The following is an 18,733-nucleotide window of genomic DNA, read 5'->3' as shown; positions in this document are numbered from 1 at the left end:
CAACTTCATTGTCATAAAAGTAATTTATCTAGGAAAGGTTATTAAGCCCATAAAATGACACACTGCCAAAACATTCACTTACAAATGATTCCCATCACTCAGCAGAAACAGAAAACAAGATTATTTAAAAACAACTGTTTGAAAGTGAAGTTTACAGATGTATGCAGGCTGAACAATAATCTCAAAACAGCCACCTTATTCTAGCTCTATTACAGCCATCTGCTAGCTCAACATCTAAATAAAATTCCAAATCCATCAATGTAGAATATTGTTGTTACTAATCTTTCTGTTCAGATTTCCTCATAGATCCCATTTAGAAGAAGGTGAAAAGTAACATTTCTCTATCATCCAGCTGCACTGTTCACCTCTGAATTCTACTCTGACTCGACCTTAAGTTTTACAAGAATGGAACAGTTGGTTTGTGTCACCTGAAGCAGGATTGCAGGGCATTTTGCTCAAAAATAAAAGAAAAAACAATTATTTGTTAGTTGCTCTGTCACAACACAAACTCACCCTTAGGCTGATTTTCCCTTTGTTTTCTAAAAGATATATCATTACAAGTGTATCTATATTGGGGTTTGTTTTGGGGAGGGGAATTGGTGGGGAGAATGGCTTTATTGAACTGAGGACTCATCAGTTGTAACCAGGCATAGTATAAGCATGGACTGTACTAATTCCCAGCCTTGTCAAGATCACCTTTTTCAAAATGATGCAGCATCATATCCTGGTTTACTTGTGCATTACACTCACCTTCATCTGACTTTACAGCCAATGGAGGGTTGTTTGCAAGTTCCTCTGTGTTTCCTTCTCCACCCCCACGAGATCTTGAATTCCAGACTTTAATCACTTCAACATCATTATCACTTCCACTTCCACTTGAGCTACTCTCTTTCTTTGCTTTTTTCCCCTTGGATTTTTTTTTCCTAGAAACATAACATTGTATGTTCACTATTTAAAAATCTGCAGGTGAGAGATCCAACAGCTGTAACAGTAAAAAAAAACCAAAAAAACAAAAAAAACCCCAACAACCCACAAATATTGCTTAAATTTTCGTAACTTTAAAAGAAAAGAAATAAATCTAACAGAATTTAAGTTAAGCATGTATGTTTCACACAGAAAAGCTCAATTTACTTAGCATAATCATCAGAGCTTAAACTCATTGAAGTTTCATCTGAATCTGAAGCTATGAACTCATCCAAACTGTCTTCATCAAAGTAGCCCTGAAAAACAAAATTAATATTCTTAGAACACAGATTTTATTAAGTACCATCATCTAGACTGAAGCCTCAAACACTTAAACATCTGTTTATTCTTCATTTAAACAAATGAAGAGTTCAGTGAAAGATCAACATTTCAAAATGTTTTAATAATGACAAAATTTCCAGGAAAAAAGAAATACTTGTCATAATTGAAATAGTCGGCAAAATCACTGTGCCCCACAGCAACAGAAATTTCCATTAATTTGCCAAAAATCTACCTAGCATTTTTCATGTCTTATTTGGAAAGTTTTCAATAGAGGCAGAAGTATGTATTTTGATGTATCTAAATTTACCTTATTTTCTTTACTAATATAGTCCAGCTGCAAACACCAAGGGTGAGTCCAGATTCTGCTTAACATCTGGAAGTCCTGGAAGAGCTTAGCTCCAGCTTTACCTCTTCCACCTTCACTGCTACTACCTACACCTGACAATAAAGTTCAGATTATAGAATGAAAGCTTGAAGTAAGTTTGCCATATACTGTTCCCCCTTTGAACAACACATTTGTTTAGTATAGAGTGTTCTCTCTCCAGGTGCACATCTCACATTGTAATTTCTCTTTTAAAGAGGTCAAATTACCTAGTTACAGGATTTTTTCCTAGTTAAAATGGTCAAAATTAGATTTCCATCTTTTTCTTGATAATGAGTTACATGGTAACATTTTTACAAAGGAGTGCATTCTCTCCTCAGTGGGAATTCATATAAATCCCAGTGAAGGGGCACTCATGTTTATTCAAGTTTGTAAAAGCAATTATTTATAAAACCTAAGATTAACATAAATGTTATGATTTTTTAAAGTTTCAATTAATTCAAATCATTTTCCTTGCATATTTTGTAACTTTAAAACTGTCCTAATGTAAAACAGCCAGAAGGTGTAAATACCTTGTCTATTTTAATTGACCAAGCTGAATTTGCTGCAAAAAGTGAACCGCATTTGTGGTGAACGACTGGATTAATTTTTTTTTTTTTTTTTTTTTAATAGCGTAAAGCAGAGGTGTCCAACCTACGGCCCACCAGAGCATTTCATAAGGCCTGCAGCCTGCTTCAACACAATATAGTAACAGACGATTCATTAGTATTTTGTCGTCAGGTTTACATCATTTTGTGTGTTCTATGCTGTTTTTTTCCTGTTTTCTATAATGCTGATACACGTTTTATGCACTGGATTTCTTTATTTGTTTTTAAATAGACAATACTGTACATAGAAACAACCTATCTAAATACATACAAAACAGAATCTGTTGGCTCACACAAGTTTGTGCTTAGGTTTATGTGGCCCTCCTGTGTAATAAGGTTGGGCACCACTGGCCTAAAGGGTTGACAAAGAAACACTATCAACTTGAAGTTTTTGAAACTGACTTATCTGTACAGTGAAGCCTGTTGAAACAAAATAACTGGAAAAATCTTACATTTTCTGAATCACAAAAATAAATGCCTGTGGGTGAACCAGACTCAAAACCTTATTCAAGAATTTCAGTCAACAGGCTATAGAATAAGACTGTAGTAAAATAAAGGCATAAGGGAAAGTATGATAGCAAGCTGCTTTTTGCCACATTAAAAAGAGTTACTCTATAGTTAGCTCCACGTAATAATTATTCCTTTATGTTCCTAATAAAAGGTAAAAATAACACTGTGGTAGCTGGGATGGCTCTCATGGATTTGGAAGGGTCCCTACAGAAGTGCTAAGTTCAGATGCCCTAACTCCATGTTACAGAAACAGAGAAGAGACCATCTCCCCTAAAATCTGTCATGCAATTAACAAAATTATTACAGATGATATATAATATTTTCTACATTAATGAAAAGTAGAAAAACTATTTTCAGATTTGGAGTAAAAACTAACTTTCTAAGATTATGTATTCTAGTGGCAACTTGTACCACATCTGAAAGTACTTCAACAAAACATTGAACTTTTTACTTTTATTTGTATTTGCAGGTAAAAAGAAATTTCTTCTACTGGAACTTCACTCTCAGTAGAAGGATTAAGTTTTCAGGTATTTAACTAATACAAATCAAAAGGTACTTTGCTTAGTTGAAACTGCTGGAATACCAAATGCAGAGAGTGGCACTTAACTTAGGGACCAGTCAAATGGCTTAGAAGATAGCAATATGGATGGATATTAACAAATTTCAGCAGACAAACATGTATAAGAAGCCAGCAAGAGTTTTGAAGAATTCGCAAAACTACTTCTATTGCTTTGATAGAAAATAGTTGTTATGAGGAAGCAGGGTGTTTTCACCTACTGAGCTATTTCGATGAAACTTACAGCTGACTTATTTTTAAGCACATGGATAACTTTAGGAGGATATACATTTGGAATGTTGTAGTAACAGACAGAATACAAATATATTTTCCTTCAGTGCATTTATGTAGGTGAGAGCCAATACAGAATAGAGGTTTCAGAGTGGTAGCCGTGTTAGTCTGTATCGGCAAAAACAACAAGGAGTCCTTGTGGCAGCTTAGAGTCTAACTAATTTATTTGGGCATAAGCTTTCATGGGCTAAAACCCACTTCATCAGATGCATGGAGTGAAAAATACAGTAGGTTGTATATATATTACAGCATATGAAAAGATGGGAGTTGCCTTACCAAGTGGGGGGTCAGTGCTAACGAGGTCAATTCAATTAAGGTGGAAGTGGCATATTCTCAACAGTTGACAAGAAGGGGTGAATATCAGAGGGAAAATTACTTTTGTAGTGCTAACGAGGCCAATGCAATCAAGGTGAACGTTGCCCATTCCCAACAGTTGACAAGGTGCGAGTATCAGCAGAGGGAAAATTCCTTTTTGTAGTGACCCATCCACTCCTAGTCTTTATTCGGGCCTAATTTGATGGTGTCCAGTTTGCAAATTCATTCCAGTTTTGCAGTTTCTCGTTGAAGTCTGTTTTTGAAGTTTTTTTGTTGAAGAATTGTCACTTTTAAGTCTGTTATTGAGTGTCCAGGGAGATTGAAGTGTTCTCCTACTGGTTTTTGAATGTTACAATTCTTGATATCTGATTCGTGTCCATTTATTCTTTTGCGTAGAGACTGTCCGGTTTGGCCAATGTACATGGCAGAGGGGCATTGCTGGCATATGATGGCATATATCGCATTGGTAGATGTGCAGGTGAACGAGCCCCTGATGTTGTGGCTGATGTAGTTAGGTCCTATGATGGTATCCCTTGAATAGATATGCGACAGAGTTAGCAACGGGGTTTGTTGCAGGGATTGGTTCCTGGGTTAGTGTTTTTGTTGTGTGGTGTGTAGTTGCTGGTGAGTATTTGCTTCAGGTTGGGGGGCTATCTGTAAGTGAGGACTGGCCTGTCTCTCAAGATCTGTGAGAGTGAGGGATCTCCTTCAGGATAGGTTGTAGATCCTTGATGATGCTGACCCCCCCACTTGGTAAGGCAACTCCCATCTTTTCATGTGCTGTAAATACATATATTGCTTACTGTATTTTTCACTCCATGCATCTGATGAAGTGGGTTTTAGCCCACAAAAGCTTATGCCCAAATAAATTTGTTAATACAGAATAGACTAAGTTATAGGGTTGATTAGTGATGAGCTCTACAAGACTATTAAAACACTGTGTGTGTTCTGCTTTGAAACATACTCATGTAGGTATGTTTTTTAAATAAAGGTTTTACTCCTTATTTAAAAAAAACAAACTGAAAAATAGCTTTTGGTTTTTAGACCTGCAATTTTAATAAATGAAATTACCAACACTGGCCCTTGATGACTATTTAGATTAACATCTTAACTGAAATAAAGGAAACAGCCCACACAAAGTTTGAAGAAGAGAACCTAGCCGGCAATTTAGCTAAGACACCACAAACTACACCCAACTATAATCCAAGCAAGTAAGAGAACACTGTGAATATCATATCCAAGTTGAACATCTGCGGTAAATCACAGTTTGATACAAAATGCAATTAATCTTTTATCATCCTTTTCTTGAATTAAACTTGGGAGGGTAACTGCAACAGCAAAAAAAATCATGAACAGTCACTGCAGCAGGTATATACAATCAATTTAAACTGTGCCACATACTTCAGCCTGTCCAATGCTAAAAAGATTGAGTTAGTACATTTGCATGATGGACTAATTTAGTAGCAGTTCTAAAAAGCAAATGTATGCTAGGTTATTCATTAGATAAAAATATGAGTATCATCATCATGACCCCATGTATTCTGCAACTACAGAATTTAACATGAAGGATATTTCATCATCATAAAATAAATTAGTGTTGCTACACAGTTAGGGATTGTTGCTATAGAACTTTAGAGCTGCTGCTGTGGAATTTGGTCCAATTGTGCCACTGAGTACATAAGGCCTTTGCTAGCTTCTTGAGTTACCATTATTGATGGTAAATACGACACTATCACTTTAAAAGTGCTGCTGACACTTGCAGGTCTTGCAAGATGCTGAACTGCAAGCCCCAAGAAAACCACCAACATTTTAGAGTCAAGAGCACAGCAGTTCACAGCATTTGAACATGCCTTTGCTCAAGCTGTAAGATTTTTTAAATTCAACAAGTTCGTGTATGTCCTTGCTGCTTCTAAAATACTAAAGGAGTAAAATATTAGAAAGGCAGACTGATCCTGAGACATCACGGAAATCTGATGACAAACTTAAGTCTTTTCACTACCAGACCAGTGGGATGTGGAATGAGATGGGGGAGGGGGGGACCTCCATCTCATGTTTGCAAATGAATAACTTGAAAGATTAACAAGTACTGCCCTCGGAACAAAGGCACGCTGAAAGATTCTGAAATACACTTGTGTCACTGCACTTCAATTCTGAGTTGCCCTCGTGCCAATCTTTGTGGTAGCTGGCACAATGTAAGGGACAAACCAGGTCTAGGATGCGATCAAATCAACTAATTTCCTCTGGAAACAAATGTGGGGCTCCAGATGTAAAAGACTTGTGTAATAATCCAAAGTCCATTTGAAATAACGTGTTTGCTTAAAAAGTACCAGCAATTAGTCCACAATGTATGAATTACTTAAATTATATTTTTGGGGAGGAAGAGAAAGGAAAGGAGTAATGAACCACAAACAAGAAATGTAAGTATTCATATTCTTCAGTAAATATTTAGTTATATGTAACCATTAGTGCCAAAGTGGACTTCTGCAGCAAACCAAAAGGGATCATTTGTAGCGTGTTATGAAAACATGGAAAAAAATGATTAAATGATGATTAATCACATTACCTAAGTGTACTTTAGTTACCTACCTGTCAAGTGATCCAAGTAGTACTGATACAGCTTACACTGAATAGATGTCATTCTAACTGCTAGAACATATTCATATTTTGGTGGCAGGAACTTTGTTAATGCTGTGTAATCTTTCCTCTGTAATTTTACAAAAGGATGTTAGTCAAACAGGTAAGTGCGTATAAAGCAAATGGATTCTTATTCAGAGTTTAAAAACCTTTGGCACCTTAAAAGACAAAATGTACCACACAAGCCATCTCTAGGATGTTTTCTAACCACAGAGAAAAAAGTATAATACACAATGAAAGCTAATTATACCAGCCCATCTGCACAGGACCATTTAATCTGGTGCAGCTAGCTGCACACTACACATATCTCCTCTATGCACACATTTTAAGTCTCTGCTATGTCAAATGCAGTTTCAATAGTTGTTTCCAGTGACTGCTTCTCTTCAGCATAGTTACCCTTCTTCAGGTCTGGGTGAACGAGACCCAAATGACAATGTTTGTATATGGACACTGATTGTGACTCCACAGGAAAGTCACGCATGATTTTGGAGGGTGGGTGTGATTCATGATTTTTGAATGCTTGTTTGGCAATGCTATTTCTAATCCCTTTCCTCATTCACTTGCCTACAGTCTCTGCTTCTCTTCATCTGCCTCCTCACCCTCAAAATGGTAGGTGTTGACAGTTTGGGGGCTGACAAACTCCCCACGGTTTGTCACAGGGCTACTTCCTTTGTGGCAAACCAAGAGAAGTTTGTTGGACCCAGGGACTAGTTTAGGACATCTAATAATGCTTAAATATTACATTATTTATGTATTAAGATTTTCATAGTTGCTGCCTTCCTTCTTTCTGATATGAGCAGGACAGCTCAGTGGGAATGGCTGGTTTTCCAGTACTGTACTACTGTATATTTCGCTTCAGCTGGGTCAGGCCCCTCTTGCTACTGTGTACATTCCAGTGGCTTTCCATTTTCAGATGTACTGGTGCAGGAGATACCAAAAAAATTTCCAGTGTGGACCATTTTTTTTTTTTTTAAAATAAATAGACACTGCCTGATGTACCAGCCCCCTTCCCTATTTATGACCACGTGGCTCACCATCACACCCCTTCACAATCATTTATAACATCTCTGTGGCAATGCTAGCAACTGCCTCAACACGAAAAAGTAATACACCTCTACCCCGATATAACACTGTCCTCGGGAGCCAAAAAATCATACCGCGTTATAGATGAAACCGTGTTACATCGAACTTGCTTTGATCCGCCAGAGTGCGCAGCCCCGCCCTCCCAGAGCACTGCTTTACCACGTTATATCCGAATTCGTGTTATATCGGGTCGCGTTATATCGGGGTAGAGGTGTATTGGGAAAGGATTTATGTATTTTTAGTTGTCTTTCGGGCAACAGGTGTTTTGTCCTTTTAAAAAAAGTTAATCAGTCTTCATCTCCCCCGCCCCACACTTCCATCTGTTTTGATTCTCTCAAATGGAAACTGGGGAGCCAGCTTCAACAGTTAGACAGTTCTCCATGGACCACCATCTTACCATACATTTTAGGAAACAGTAAAAGGCAAGCTGGTTTTTTAAGTTTAAATTCAGAATATTTCAGAACTGAAGTACTGATATCCTACTCTATAATATAAATTACTTATCCAGTAAGTCAGGAAAACAATTCTCCAAGTTGTATGTGTCCTGCCTAAGATACACTGACAGGGTTTGTAAAGACTGTAAGGCTTTTACAAGATTTTCTGTTTATATGGGATTTCTGAATTATTTACAATTCAAACTAGTTATGAAAACTACACATTGAGTCAAAATGATAATGAGATTACTGGACTATGTATGTAGCAATTGTAGATGCAAATTTAGAGGACCCAGACCATAATATTTTTTAATTCAAAGGAAAGTAGATTACTATAATATTAAGTTACTTGAGTTAACGTGGTGGTAAAGTATTTCCATACCTGAACACATCCAGCTAGCATCTCATACAGTATGTGGGCACGCTTCTTCATTACCCTAACATCTACCATGGTGGAGTCTGCACACTGACCATTCTGGATTGGATTTATAAACCGATTTCTGAATTCCTTAATTGATCCAAGCAAATTTTCCTTGATAAAATTAACCATGCAGTGATCTGGAAGAGAAAGATCAACTCCAGTTCTTTAAAATTAAGTAGTTCCTATGGAAAGGTTTGTTTTAAGAAAAGAAGAAAATGGGTGTGTGTACACCTTTCATAAACACTTTTTTGTTAAGCAAGGTAATTTAAGGCCAAATTTTTCCCAAATGAGTCCTTAATGTTAAACACCTACCATCCATATTTAGGCACCTAAGTACTTAGATTTTCAGAAGTATTAATCATTTTTGAAAATTTGGCATAAATGTCGATCTGATGTAAGACTTATCTGGAATGTCGTACTGCCTGTGGGCTTAAATATGCAGGGAAGCAATGATATAGCAAAATTATATTTATAGTAGGTTTTGTAATAGTTGAAAACAAAATTATGGCAGTCAGCAGAGGCACGCATTACCGGGAGATTTCATTCTAAATTAACTAGACTTCCAAGAGTGATTTAGCATGTAAAGCAGTTTACATCTCTAATACATTTACATCTCTCACACATTTATCCAGAAGGTAAACTAAAAAGTAATGAAAATTATTCTATTAGCTGTAAAGTGTGGTCTGGTACCACCAGGAACACATTATTTTCTCCTACTTCAAAACTAAATATATTTATAATAATATATTACTATACTGGCAGAAATGTATTGAAGGAAATGTTTTCTGCACTGACTATAGAAGCATTTACTTACATTCTATAAGATTATTCTGCAGTGGTGTTCCTGTAAGAATTATCCTCCTCCTGGATCGTATAGAATTCATAGCCTTAGAAACAGCAGAAGCTTCATTTTTTAATATGTGCCCTTCATCACATATAACAAAGTCAGGGCCTAGAAGAAAATCAAGATGTCTAATGCAATTAACTTTATTTTCTGTAATCACTTGGACACTGGCTGTACAAGAGTCTGAATTTGCTCTATTAACAGGCAACCATATGCTCTTTTTAAATAAAGCTCTCTAGATTTAAGGGCATTAAAGCCCATACTCTTGGCTTGCAAATGCATTCACAGTAGTTGATTTTTCCAAGATACATAGCATAGTGCACAATGTATTAGTGGGTAGGATTAAGGAAAAAGTTTTACAGTACATTCCTATTAAAAATGTCTAAACATACAGTATAGACAAGATGAGTGAGGGAATACGTTTTATTGAACCTGAGGAAGAGCTCTGGGTAGCTCAAAAGCTTGTCTCTTTCACCAACAGAAGTTGGTCCAATAAAAGGTATTATCTCACCCACCTTGTTTCTCAAATATCCTGGAATCGACACGGCAACAACACCACTGTAAAATGTATCTTAGTAATGCACGTTTTCTCTGTCAAATTTCATAAGCACACATTTTTAAAAGTCACGTTACACTGCCATCTATTGGTGACTGATAAGAAGTTATGAAGAGAACCAAAGTCCAACAGTAACATTCTGTATGAAGACAACAGAGCAGTATGCAATATCCTACTTGACAACAGATAGAGCTGAAAGCCTGATGAAAGTTACCCAAGTGGTAAGCTTGATCTGCCCACTGGTAAAAGGCAAATTTTATTTGATGTCAAATAATATCAAAGGCCCAGCTCAAAGTTCCCCCCAAACATTTTTTTACACTAATTTCATAATTTCAAGCAAAGCAACAACTTCATTTTTATTGGGTTTAATGCCAAGACATCTCAATCACTTCTTGATATTTAACTTACACAAAAATTCTTAAGATTTAAATTTACAACTACCACTACAAATTCGGATGCCAAGATAGCAAGAGAAAAAAATATGAAAACTTCTTTTAGGAAGCCAGCCGCCTGATCAATCCCTCATAAAGAGAGTGTGTTTCCAGTACAGCTTTGCAAAATTCTACCTGCCCATTAATCCACGATAAGTAGTCTTTTCTAACAAGTAACATACAATTTGTTTCTTTCATTATCACAGTCAAAGCCAAATAACTAGGTTTTGTGCTTAGATTAGTACTTTTTCATGACAAATATGCATGTCTAATCTAGGCCATTGTAGAATAGCTCCTCATTCTCCTAGAAGCTAATGCTGGGATCAGAGACCCATAACTCAAGGTGTACCTATTAAATAACACAATGCATTTATATTGTATTTTCCATTAAAGAATCTCAAAGTGCTTTACAAATGGAGAAAACTGAGGCACAAAGAAGCCCAAAATCAAATAGAGACAGATCTCAGGGCTACTAATCATGTGTTTTAGTCACAAGACCACGCTTTCCTCATCAGTAAGAATAAGCTGGCAACTCCTTTGTGACTAAATGCATTTTGCCCAATGCACCTTCATGAAGCCAAAGACGTAGAATTTAAAATTCATTTTTCTTACTTTGTGGTCATTGTCATTTGCTCATCCATTAATTTTTCCCATGCTGCTGTGAAGGACCAACCCAGAACAAGGACATGAGTTTGGACATGATGGAGATGGAGACAAGGCAGAACACAATGAGCCATCAGAAAGCCAAGAACTATTTAGGGTCTATTCATCAGAAGAGTGGTGCAGGTAAGCTACACTCAAAGACAATGTCACTATTCTTAATAAGGATAAAACATGACATCCACAGACCATCTTTTATTAACTAGCCCATAACTCAAGGTAAGATCGATATCTTTGCCTTAGCTTCAGCTAAAGAGAGTTCACAGCTTTTCTTCACTCTTGTTATACTTCAGTGGCCACCCTACTGCATGAAACAGGGAAGCCAAGGCAATCCTGTCTGTAGCAGGGAGATTACCTATTAGGTAAACAGTTTTGCCATGGCTCTCCACTTCAGGCAGCTGCAGCTTTCCAGACTCCCAACCCGCTCAAAATATCTAGTTCATTGTTGACTTCTTCCCTCCCACAGATACTGATTTTTCCTTAATTTTTAATTTCCCTACTCAGAAAAAAAGCATCCAGGGATCTGAGCTTCCCAATTAGTAGAGTTGCACATTAATCAAACCACTGGAGATGCATATAAGTTTCGTCAGTATGTCTTTAAATATCTTTTCACCCTGTTTTAGGTTTTTGAACTAGATCCTCCTTGCCCTTTTTTTAAAATCTCTTGTGTTACCCATTCAATTAAAATTGTTGGAGGAGTTGTCTCTGCATGGCGACCATGGAGGAGTGGTTCCCACTGGTGCCGGTGACCAGTGCCGGGGTGGGGAAGACGAGGACTGAGCCAACATGGCCAGTTTCCCTTTAGATGGCACTGAAGGCCCCAGTACCAAATGGTAACCAGTGGCCACATGCTCCCTTCCACCCGCCAGCACCAACGCCACCGACTCTTGTACTGTCTGTGACTCTGGTACCAACAGCGAGAGCAAGTTTCTGGCCAAAGCTAAAGCCTCAAGTGTGGACGGCATCGCAATAGTCCCGGCACCATGCTGACCTGCCAGTGCTGACAGTTCGGCCGGTACCAGACTCAACAGAGCTCACATAGGGGCCGGAATCAAAGCATTGACCGAGCTGCCAGAGCCAAGAAGTGACCTGATACAGGTCACATTCCGCTCTGGTCTCCATGTCTGGCCATCCTTGGGGTCGGAGAACGTCCTCTCTCGGTCAGCAGCTTCTTCTGATTCTTCCTTGGCACTGGGGATGACAAATGGTGCTGTGACTCCTGGATAGTGGGAGGAGCACTCCTCACTGACGCTCAGATACTCGGTGCCAAATCCAAATGGCACGGTTCCAAGGAGGGTCTCAGCTCTGCTTCCATTAGCAGGGACTTCAGTCTAGCCTCCCCGTCCTTTTTGGTATGGGGCTTAAAGTCTCTGCAAATTTTGCAGAAGTCCCCAATATGAGCTTCACTCAAGCACTTAAGACAACTGGAGTGCAGGTCACTCAGGGGCATAGCCTAGTTTCAAGAAGCACAAGGCTTGAAGCATGGTGACCGAGGCATGCCTCGGTACTGAGAGCAGATGCTAAACAGAGAGAACTAACTGAACTAACTACCAAGAAGTAACTAACTATCAACACTGGCAACCAACTAGCAAATACTGAGAACTATGTACAAAACACAGAGAAGACAAAGTCCTCTGAGAACTTGCAAGATCGAGGGGAACAGTTCCAGCAATTGTCATGCGTGGTAAGAAGGAACTGAGGAGGTGTGGGGTTGGCAGGGCCCTTTATAGCAGCGCAATGGACGCGTAGCACCAGAGGTCACCACAGCCGACCTGATGGATACTACTGAAGAAAAAAATTCTGGCGACTGTGCTCAGGGCGTACACACACCTGCACTGGAACGGACATGTGCAATCACTTGAAGAAAAAACAAGGTTGACCAAAAGGGATATTTAACAGCTGAGGAAAGGTCATCAACATATTTCTTGCACCTGGTATCTTTTTTCATATGGGTACATCTCATTCATATCCGCAAGAGAGTCCTAACTTAAAATACTCTAATCATAACTGCAAATTTATGTAAGATAGCTATGTTCTAGAAATCACCCACGCAGAAACTAAGTTAACTGTAAATAAAATAGCTTAGTGGGTTCATTTATACATCATTAAATGATTTTCCTAAAAGTATATTTAAAAAGAAAAATACAAAAACATTTTCAACTTGCTAGAGTTCTAAATTCAGCCCATCCCCTTAAATGGACAGCTTAATTGCTACATTGAGTCCTTACATTAACAACATTCACTTACCTGGATCAACCAGAGCCTTGTTAAATATTTCCTTAAGTTTTCTACTTTTGACATTCCTGCCTTGTGCAAGATTACGGTACATCTCATAGCCTATGATCATAACGCCTCCATCTTCCTGCCATCGCTGCAGCATATAGGATCTTTCTTGAGGGCGTTTTACAGTTGCTAGTTCAGAGACCTTTTGAAAGAGAATACTGGATGTTGTACTCTGCTTTTAACAAAGACAAAACAGGAGCCTTGCAGAGTGCTACACAACTTTTACATACCTAGATCACACTTACTACATCAGTACAAGTAAATTTTCTGTATACATAAAACACAATCTCTAGTGTGTATTTCGAATGGTGTAAGTTTATCATAATTACTCAAACTGTACAGCTATATAAGGGACTTAAAAAAAAAGAGAATTCTTAAAAATGAAATACCTCTAGTTTCTCATCATCTTCTAAACCTTCTTGCCATTTTTCAAACTCATTCAGCCAGTTCAAGGCAGTGTTCAGTGGACACACCACGAGAGCTGTGCTGAAATCCAGTTTATCACACAATAGAACTGTATGGAGAAAACTCACTACCTGTAAAGGGAACCAAGCAAACTATTACTTAGTATGAGAATACTTAAGGGGAAAAAAAAGTTGCACACAGAACCACCATCATTACACACACATCCATGTCCAGTCTTCATTTTCTCCAAATAACATCTAAAGTTTACAAACAACCATCTTCCTACCCAAACAGCCTCACCCTTTTTTGGGGAGTAGTAGTTAAACAACTCACTTTTCTGCTTTAAACGATCTCCTTCAATCCTCTCATTTTCAAGATCAAGTCTAACTGTCTCTGGAACTTTGTGTGTCTCAAATTTCCTTCCCTGGTTAACTTATGCCATACATTTATTACTCTGTGTGTGAAACAGGTCTGCCAAAGTTCTTAATTTATGCACAGCTTCCTAATTTTGGATGATGTCTCCAAGTAGTTGATCCATTTCACAGGCATAAAAATCCTCTCACAATTTCATTAATCATTTTTGTAATTTTTCAAGTTTCTATTAGGTCATGTTTGAGCAGAGCCATCCCTAGGGTATGGCAAATCGGGGCAGCCACCCTGGGCCCCACGCTTTGGGGGGCTCCGCAGTGGCTGCCCCAAATCGCCATACCCTAGGGATGGCTCTGTGTGCATGTTGTGCAGGGGGTGCTAGGCCGGCCCAGGACGAGGTAGGGTTATGGTGCGGGGGGCCAGGCTGGCCCAGGGGGTTAGCGAGGGGCCTGGCGCCGACAGTGGGGGTCAGGCTCGCACTCCCTGGCGGGAAGCCGCAGCAGCGGCCCCAGCCCGCCCGGCTCTGCTAGCTCCTGGCGTCGCGGGGGTGGGGTGGGTCTGGAAGCTGGAAAGAGGCGGGAAGAGGCAGGGTGGGATGGAGGATTGGGGGAAAGGATGGAGTGGGGGCGGGGCCTGGAGCGGAGTGGGGGGGGGGGGGTTGTCCCAGGCTCCGCACCTCCCTAGGGACAGCCCTGTGTTTGAGCCTCCTTTCTTTACCAGTGAGAATAAGCCCACTCCTTAAATTACTTATACGGAAAGATTGGAGTTTCTTGAAACTTGCCACCAATCTTGCATTACGTGCTTTCCAAGTTAACAATTCCTTCAATATGGTGACCAGTTCTGTAAACCATGTAACAGTTCATTCCAAACTTCAGGACTGTGCTGCAAATATGCAACGTTCAACGGACACTAAACTGCTTTTAGCCCTTGGAACTATGCTGCATGCCATCACCAGGGGGAGAACTAGTAGACCTGCTCTTATTAAGATGAGAGTTGCTGTTAACATCTTATGCTAAAAATATTCAAATGTGAAAGGAAAGAGTTCCCATAGAAATTGGTAATTTAAGCCATCCTGGAGACTTTGGCCACTCATTTTACTTGACTTTCATCTTATTGTTATTTCAAGGTATTATAGAAAATCTCTTAAAACCTGTCTTAAATCTACTTCTTACAATGGAAATAAGTGGAGGACAAAAGAACACAGAAGCAGCTAACGGTTAGAGATGAAGTACTGAAAAATAATTGTAAAAGGGGGGGGGGGGCGGAGGGATCAATTGTGATTAGATTGCAAAGAACGCCCATGAAGACACAATGTATGTTTGTTATTGGCCTTCTGTCCAATTATAGGAAAGTTACACCCATTAATTCCTTAATCATGTGAGCAGTTATAGGTGACAGAGAAAAACAAACATTCTGCTGTGAAAATATTTCCTAATAATAGATAATTATCAACTGAAAGAAAAGAGTTATCAGATGATCCAACTAGCACATTTGTCACTAATAGACTCCAATATTTTGCAATGTCCAGTATAAGGTACTAAAGGTTTGTCTAAACGTTATATTATGCCTAATTCAGAATTCGGAATTGTTTTAGGAAATACTTAAAGGTCAATTTCAAGGTTTATGTGAAACCATAACACTTCCTATGACTTAAGACTGACAAAATAATCATGTGTGACATCCATAAATGTTGATACTCTTAGAAGCATCATATCTTCCAAAAGGATGCTACTTCTAAAGACAGCAGTCTCTTCACACTGGAGATGAGACTATTTTTTTTAATATATTAAAATCTATACTGCATCTGAGAGTTGCCTGACTTTAATACAACTTCATAGCCCTTGAGAAAATAAGGACTAAATCTCTACAGAACTCTGCTATAGTAGTATCGCAAATGAAATCATTGACAGTGAACAGACAAGTATCTCAGACATGACCAGGGGATAATCCAGGAGCCACTGAGGAAAGGGATCAATTTAAATAGCACACACACTGAAGAAGGAATGTTTTAGAGAACATACCCTACTTGAAAAATAAGAGTAATGTTAAACAAATTCAGAAATATGGGTTTCAAACGAACATAACAGATGTGTGTTCATCCCCCTCTAGCTACATATTATTTTGGAATGCAAAGAAGCTGTATGTATTAACTTTATACAAATCATACGCTTTTAATCTAATTTAGTTATTTTTAGGCAAGTACAATATGCACATTGATAGAGCTCAGGGTGCATGAACATATTTTATGAACGGCAAATACATATTAACTCCAACTCTTTGAGGAAAGAGGACCAATCTCTACCAACACGCACTTCCTCTTTTTAAGCAACCTCATCAGGCCATTGCCCAGGAGAAGGGGTGGGTCTTACACTGTGTCCTGAAAGCTATTAAACTTGGCCTCTGGTTAGACCAGCTGAGGGAGTGGGTTCCAGAGTACAGGACATGCCTCATCAAAAGTCCTTTGCCACTTACCTGCAATGTTTTTCCTAGACCCATGCAATGGGCAAGAATGCATCCGGAACCTGCAGATTTCTTTGTTTTTTTCACAGATTCACAACAGCAATCCCACATGAACTGAACACCTGGAGAGAATTTTTTTTAAGAGCTCCTTTAAAAAGTATTAAACATTTTAAATTTACTAAAGAACTTATCTGAAAATATATTTTTATATAAATCAGCAATCAGATTAAGATATTTCCAACACAATAAAATAAAAACCCAAAGTTAGCAGCATTTCCCAAGTAATTGTATATAAGACACCAGTTCAACATGTAGGCCCTGCCAGCACAAGAAAAAGAAAAAAAAAAGTTTGATTAACAGAATTCTCTTTATATTTTCTTACCATCTACTTGATGTGGTTTCAGTTTGGTAACTATGTTTCTGTGAACCTGTACTATAGGTTCTTTGGTTTCTTCATCTTCATCTAAAACCAGTTTAGTTGTGATCGGACACTTTAGAGGTGAAGCATCTTCTATTTCTATCACCTGGAAGCAAACAATATAATGTATTATAGGAATGCTTTGCACATGAATAATTCAGGCCCTTTTAAACACACAAGTTCAATGAAATAGCAAGGCCCTATTTGCTAAATCCAAAAAGAAAGATTTTAAGCAATATACCCCTTTTATCTCCTAACATCTCTGTTCAAGATTTGTCTCCACAAAAAATAATTTAAACAATTGAGACACGAAACAATAATTCCTTGTTTATTGATCATTAACCTTAAATAGAAGAGCCTTATTCTGCAACAAATTACAAGTATGAATGTGTGATTCATGGTGTGACTGTCCCTTTTAGGATGATCAGTCAACACCTGTTCTGTGGTGTGTCCCTTTAAGACAGTGGTTCTCAACCCGTGGCCCACTTGCGGCCCAATCAGCACAGAGCTGTGGCCCATGCGACATCCTCAGGGCCATACAGGTAGTACATATATTGTGTGGATGTGGCCCACATAACACAGAGAGCTGCATATGCGGCCCCACAATGGAAAACAGGTTGAGAACCAGCGCTTTCAGATGCCTGACCACTAATCCTTACTATCCTTAAGGGGCTTGTCATCCTATTACAAATGGTTACACAAATCTATACCTTTTAAACACTTCAAATTCCTTATCCTCAGCTAAATTTATGTCTTTAAACACCATCAGCAATTAAACTTTCAAACAATATCTCATGCAAAAGTAAAAATAAATAAATGAGATATACCTCTCTTAATTTCTCTCTCTCTCTTTCTCTTTCTGCAATACGTTTTCTTCTCTCTTCCTCCTCCTTCAGTGCATTTTGTGTTTCTGTTCTAAGCTTATCATCTTTAAGAATCTTTCGTATTTTCTTCCGGCCTTTTCCAGGAGATTTTGAATCATTGTCATCTTCATCCTCAGAATTACTCTATTGCAATTCCAAACAATTAATCATTAGTATAAAATCTGAGACACAAGGACTATTATAATCCTGACTTTTGAACAAATGATCAAACTTTGTGACACAGTTCTTACCTAAACAGAAAAAGGAGTTTTCAAATTGAGTTATCCAGCATAATTTGAAAGATCCTTTAGCACCTTGTTTTGACAGATTAAGGCATTTCAAAAACACAGCTTACATTATTTTAAATTATGCCTACACAAAGATGGTAAGTGGTGTTTTCAAATGACGTTGCTAACAATGAAAAAAGCACTCTTTTCCTTTTCAACTAGACATACCCATACCTGGACCTAAACCCACTTCTACCACCAGCAATTTCAGTTGTGATAACACAAAGGGAAGCGTATATTTTCCTCCCCATTACTGCTAATTCAATGTGGTATAACCAGAAAAATCCTGCAAAACCTGGTTGACTCCTTGCTCCAGCTATTGCCACTGGTTAGGTGGATAATGACACTTTTAAGTAAAGGGGAATTTCTTAACCAAACTTGAAAGTAATAGCTGTGTGTCTTCACCTAACTCCAAAACGTAGCTGGTTTTAGTTTCTATGAACGGAATTTTATCTAGTCTACTCAACAGTTTTCTTATTTAAGAAAAAATAGTTATGTAACAAACAGTTCTGTTTTGGCTTGTTTTACTTAAAGTATTTGTTTTTACTGTTCATATGGTCTGTTTTATGGCTTGAAAGAATATAAATCAAAATCTAAAGAGAAATTAAGTATGTCCTAAATCAAATAGTTTATCATCAGGAACACCTGATTTTAAAATAAAGTCTGATATCTGAAATGTCCTTCATTCACAGGGTTAAC

The 18,733-nt window shown here is 38.2% G+C and overlaps 1 protein-coding gene across 1 annotated transcript in view; it reads right to left on the bottom strand.

Moving 5' to 3' along the window:
- ATRX (ATRX chromatin remodeler) overlaps positions 1 to 18,733 on the bottom strand; it is a 129,941-nt gene that overhangs the window by 46,351 nt on the left and 64,857 nt on the right. The window contains exons 16-26 of the mRNA XM_065410527.1: positions 17,712 to 17,891; positions 16,849 to 16,990; positions 16,479 to 16,588; positions 13,622 to 13,768; positions 13,197 to 13,374; positions 9,273 to 9,410; positions 8,420 to 8,595; positions 6,473 to 6,590; positions 1,553 to 1,683; positions 1,132 to 1,220; positions 751 to 923 (exon numbers count right to left, since the gene is read on the bottom strand). Coding sequence (XP_065266599.1) covers positions 751 to 923; positions 1,132 to 1,220; positions 1,553 to 1,683; positions 6,473 to 6,590; positions 8,420 to 8,595; positions 9,273 to 9,410; positions 13,197 to 13,374; positions 13,622 to 13,768; positions 16,479 to 16,588; positions 16,849 to 16,990; positions 17,712 to 17,891 — 1,582 coding nt within the window. The remainder of the gene's footprint in view (positions 1 to 750; positions 924 to 1,131; positions 1,221 to 1,552; positions 1,684 to 6,472; positions 6,591 to 8,419; positions 8,596 to 9,272; positions 9,411 to 13,196; positions 13,375 to 13,621; positions 13,769 to 16,478; positions 16,589 to 16,848; positions 16,991 to 17,711; positions 17,892 to 18,733) is intronic.

Source organism: Emys orbicularis, chromosome 9 (genome assembly GCF_028017835.1).
Source record: "Emys orbicularis isolate rEmyOrb1 chromosome 9, rEmyOrb1.hap1, whole genome shotgun sequence".
Classification (NCBI taxonomy): Eukaryota; Metazoa; Chordata; order Testudines; family Emydidae; genus Emys; species Emys orbicularis.
The sequence above is the reverse complement of the archived record's forward strand: the minus strand, read 5'-3'. Positions and strand labels throughout refer to the sequence as shown.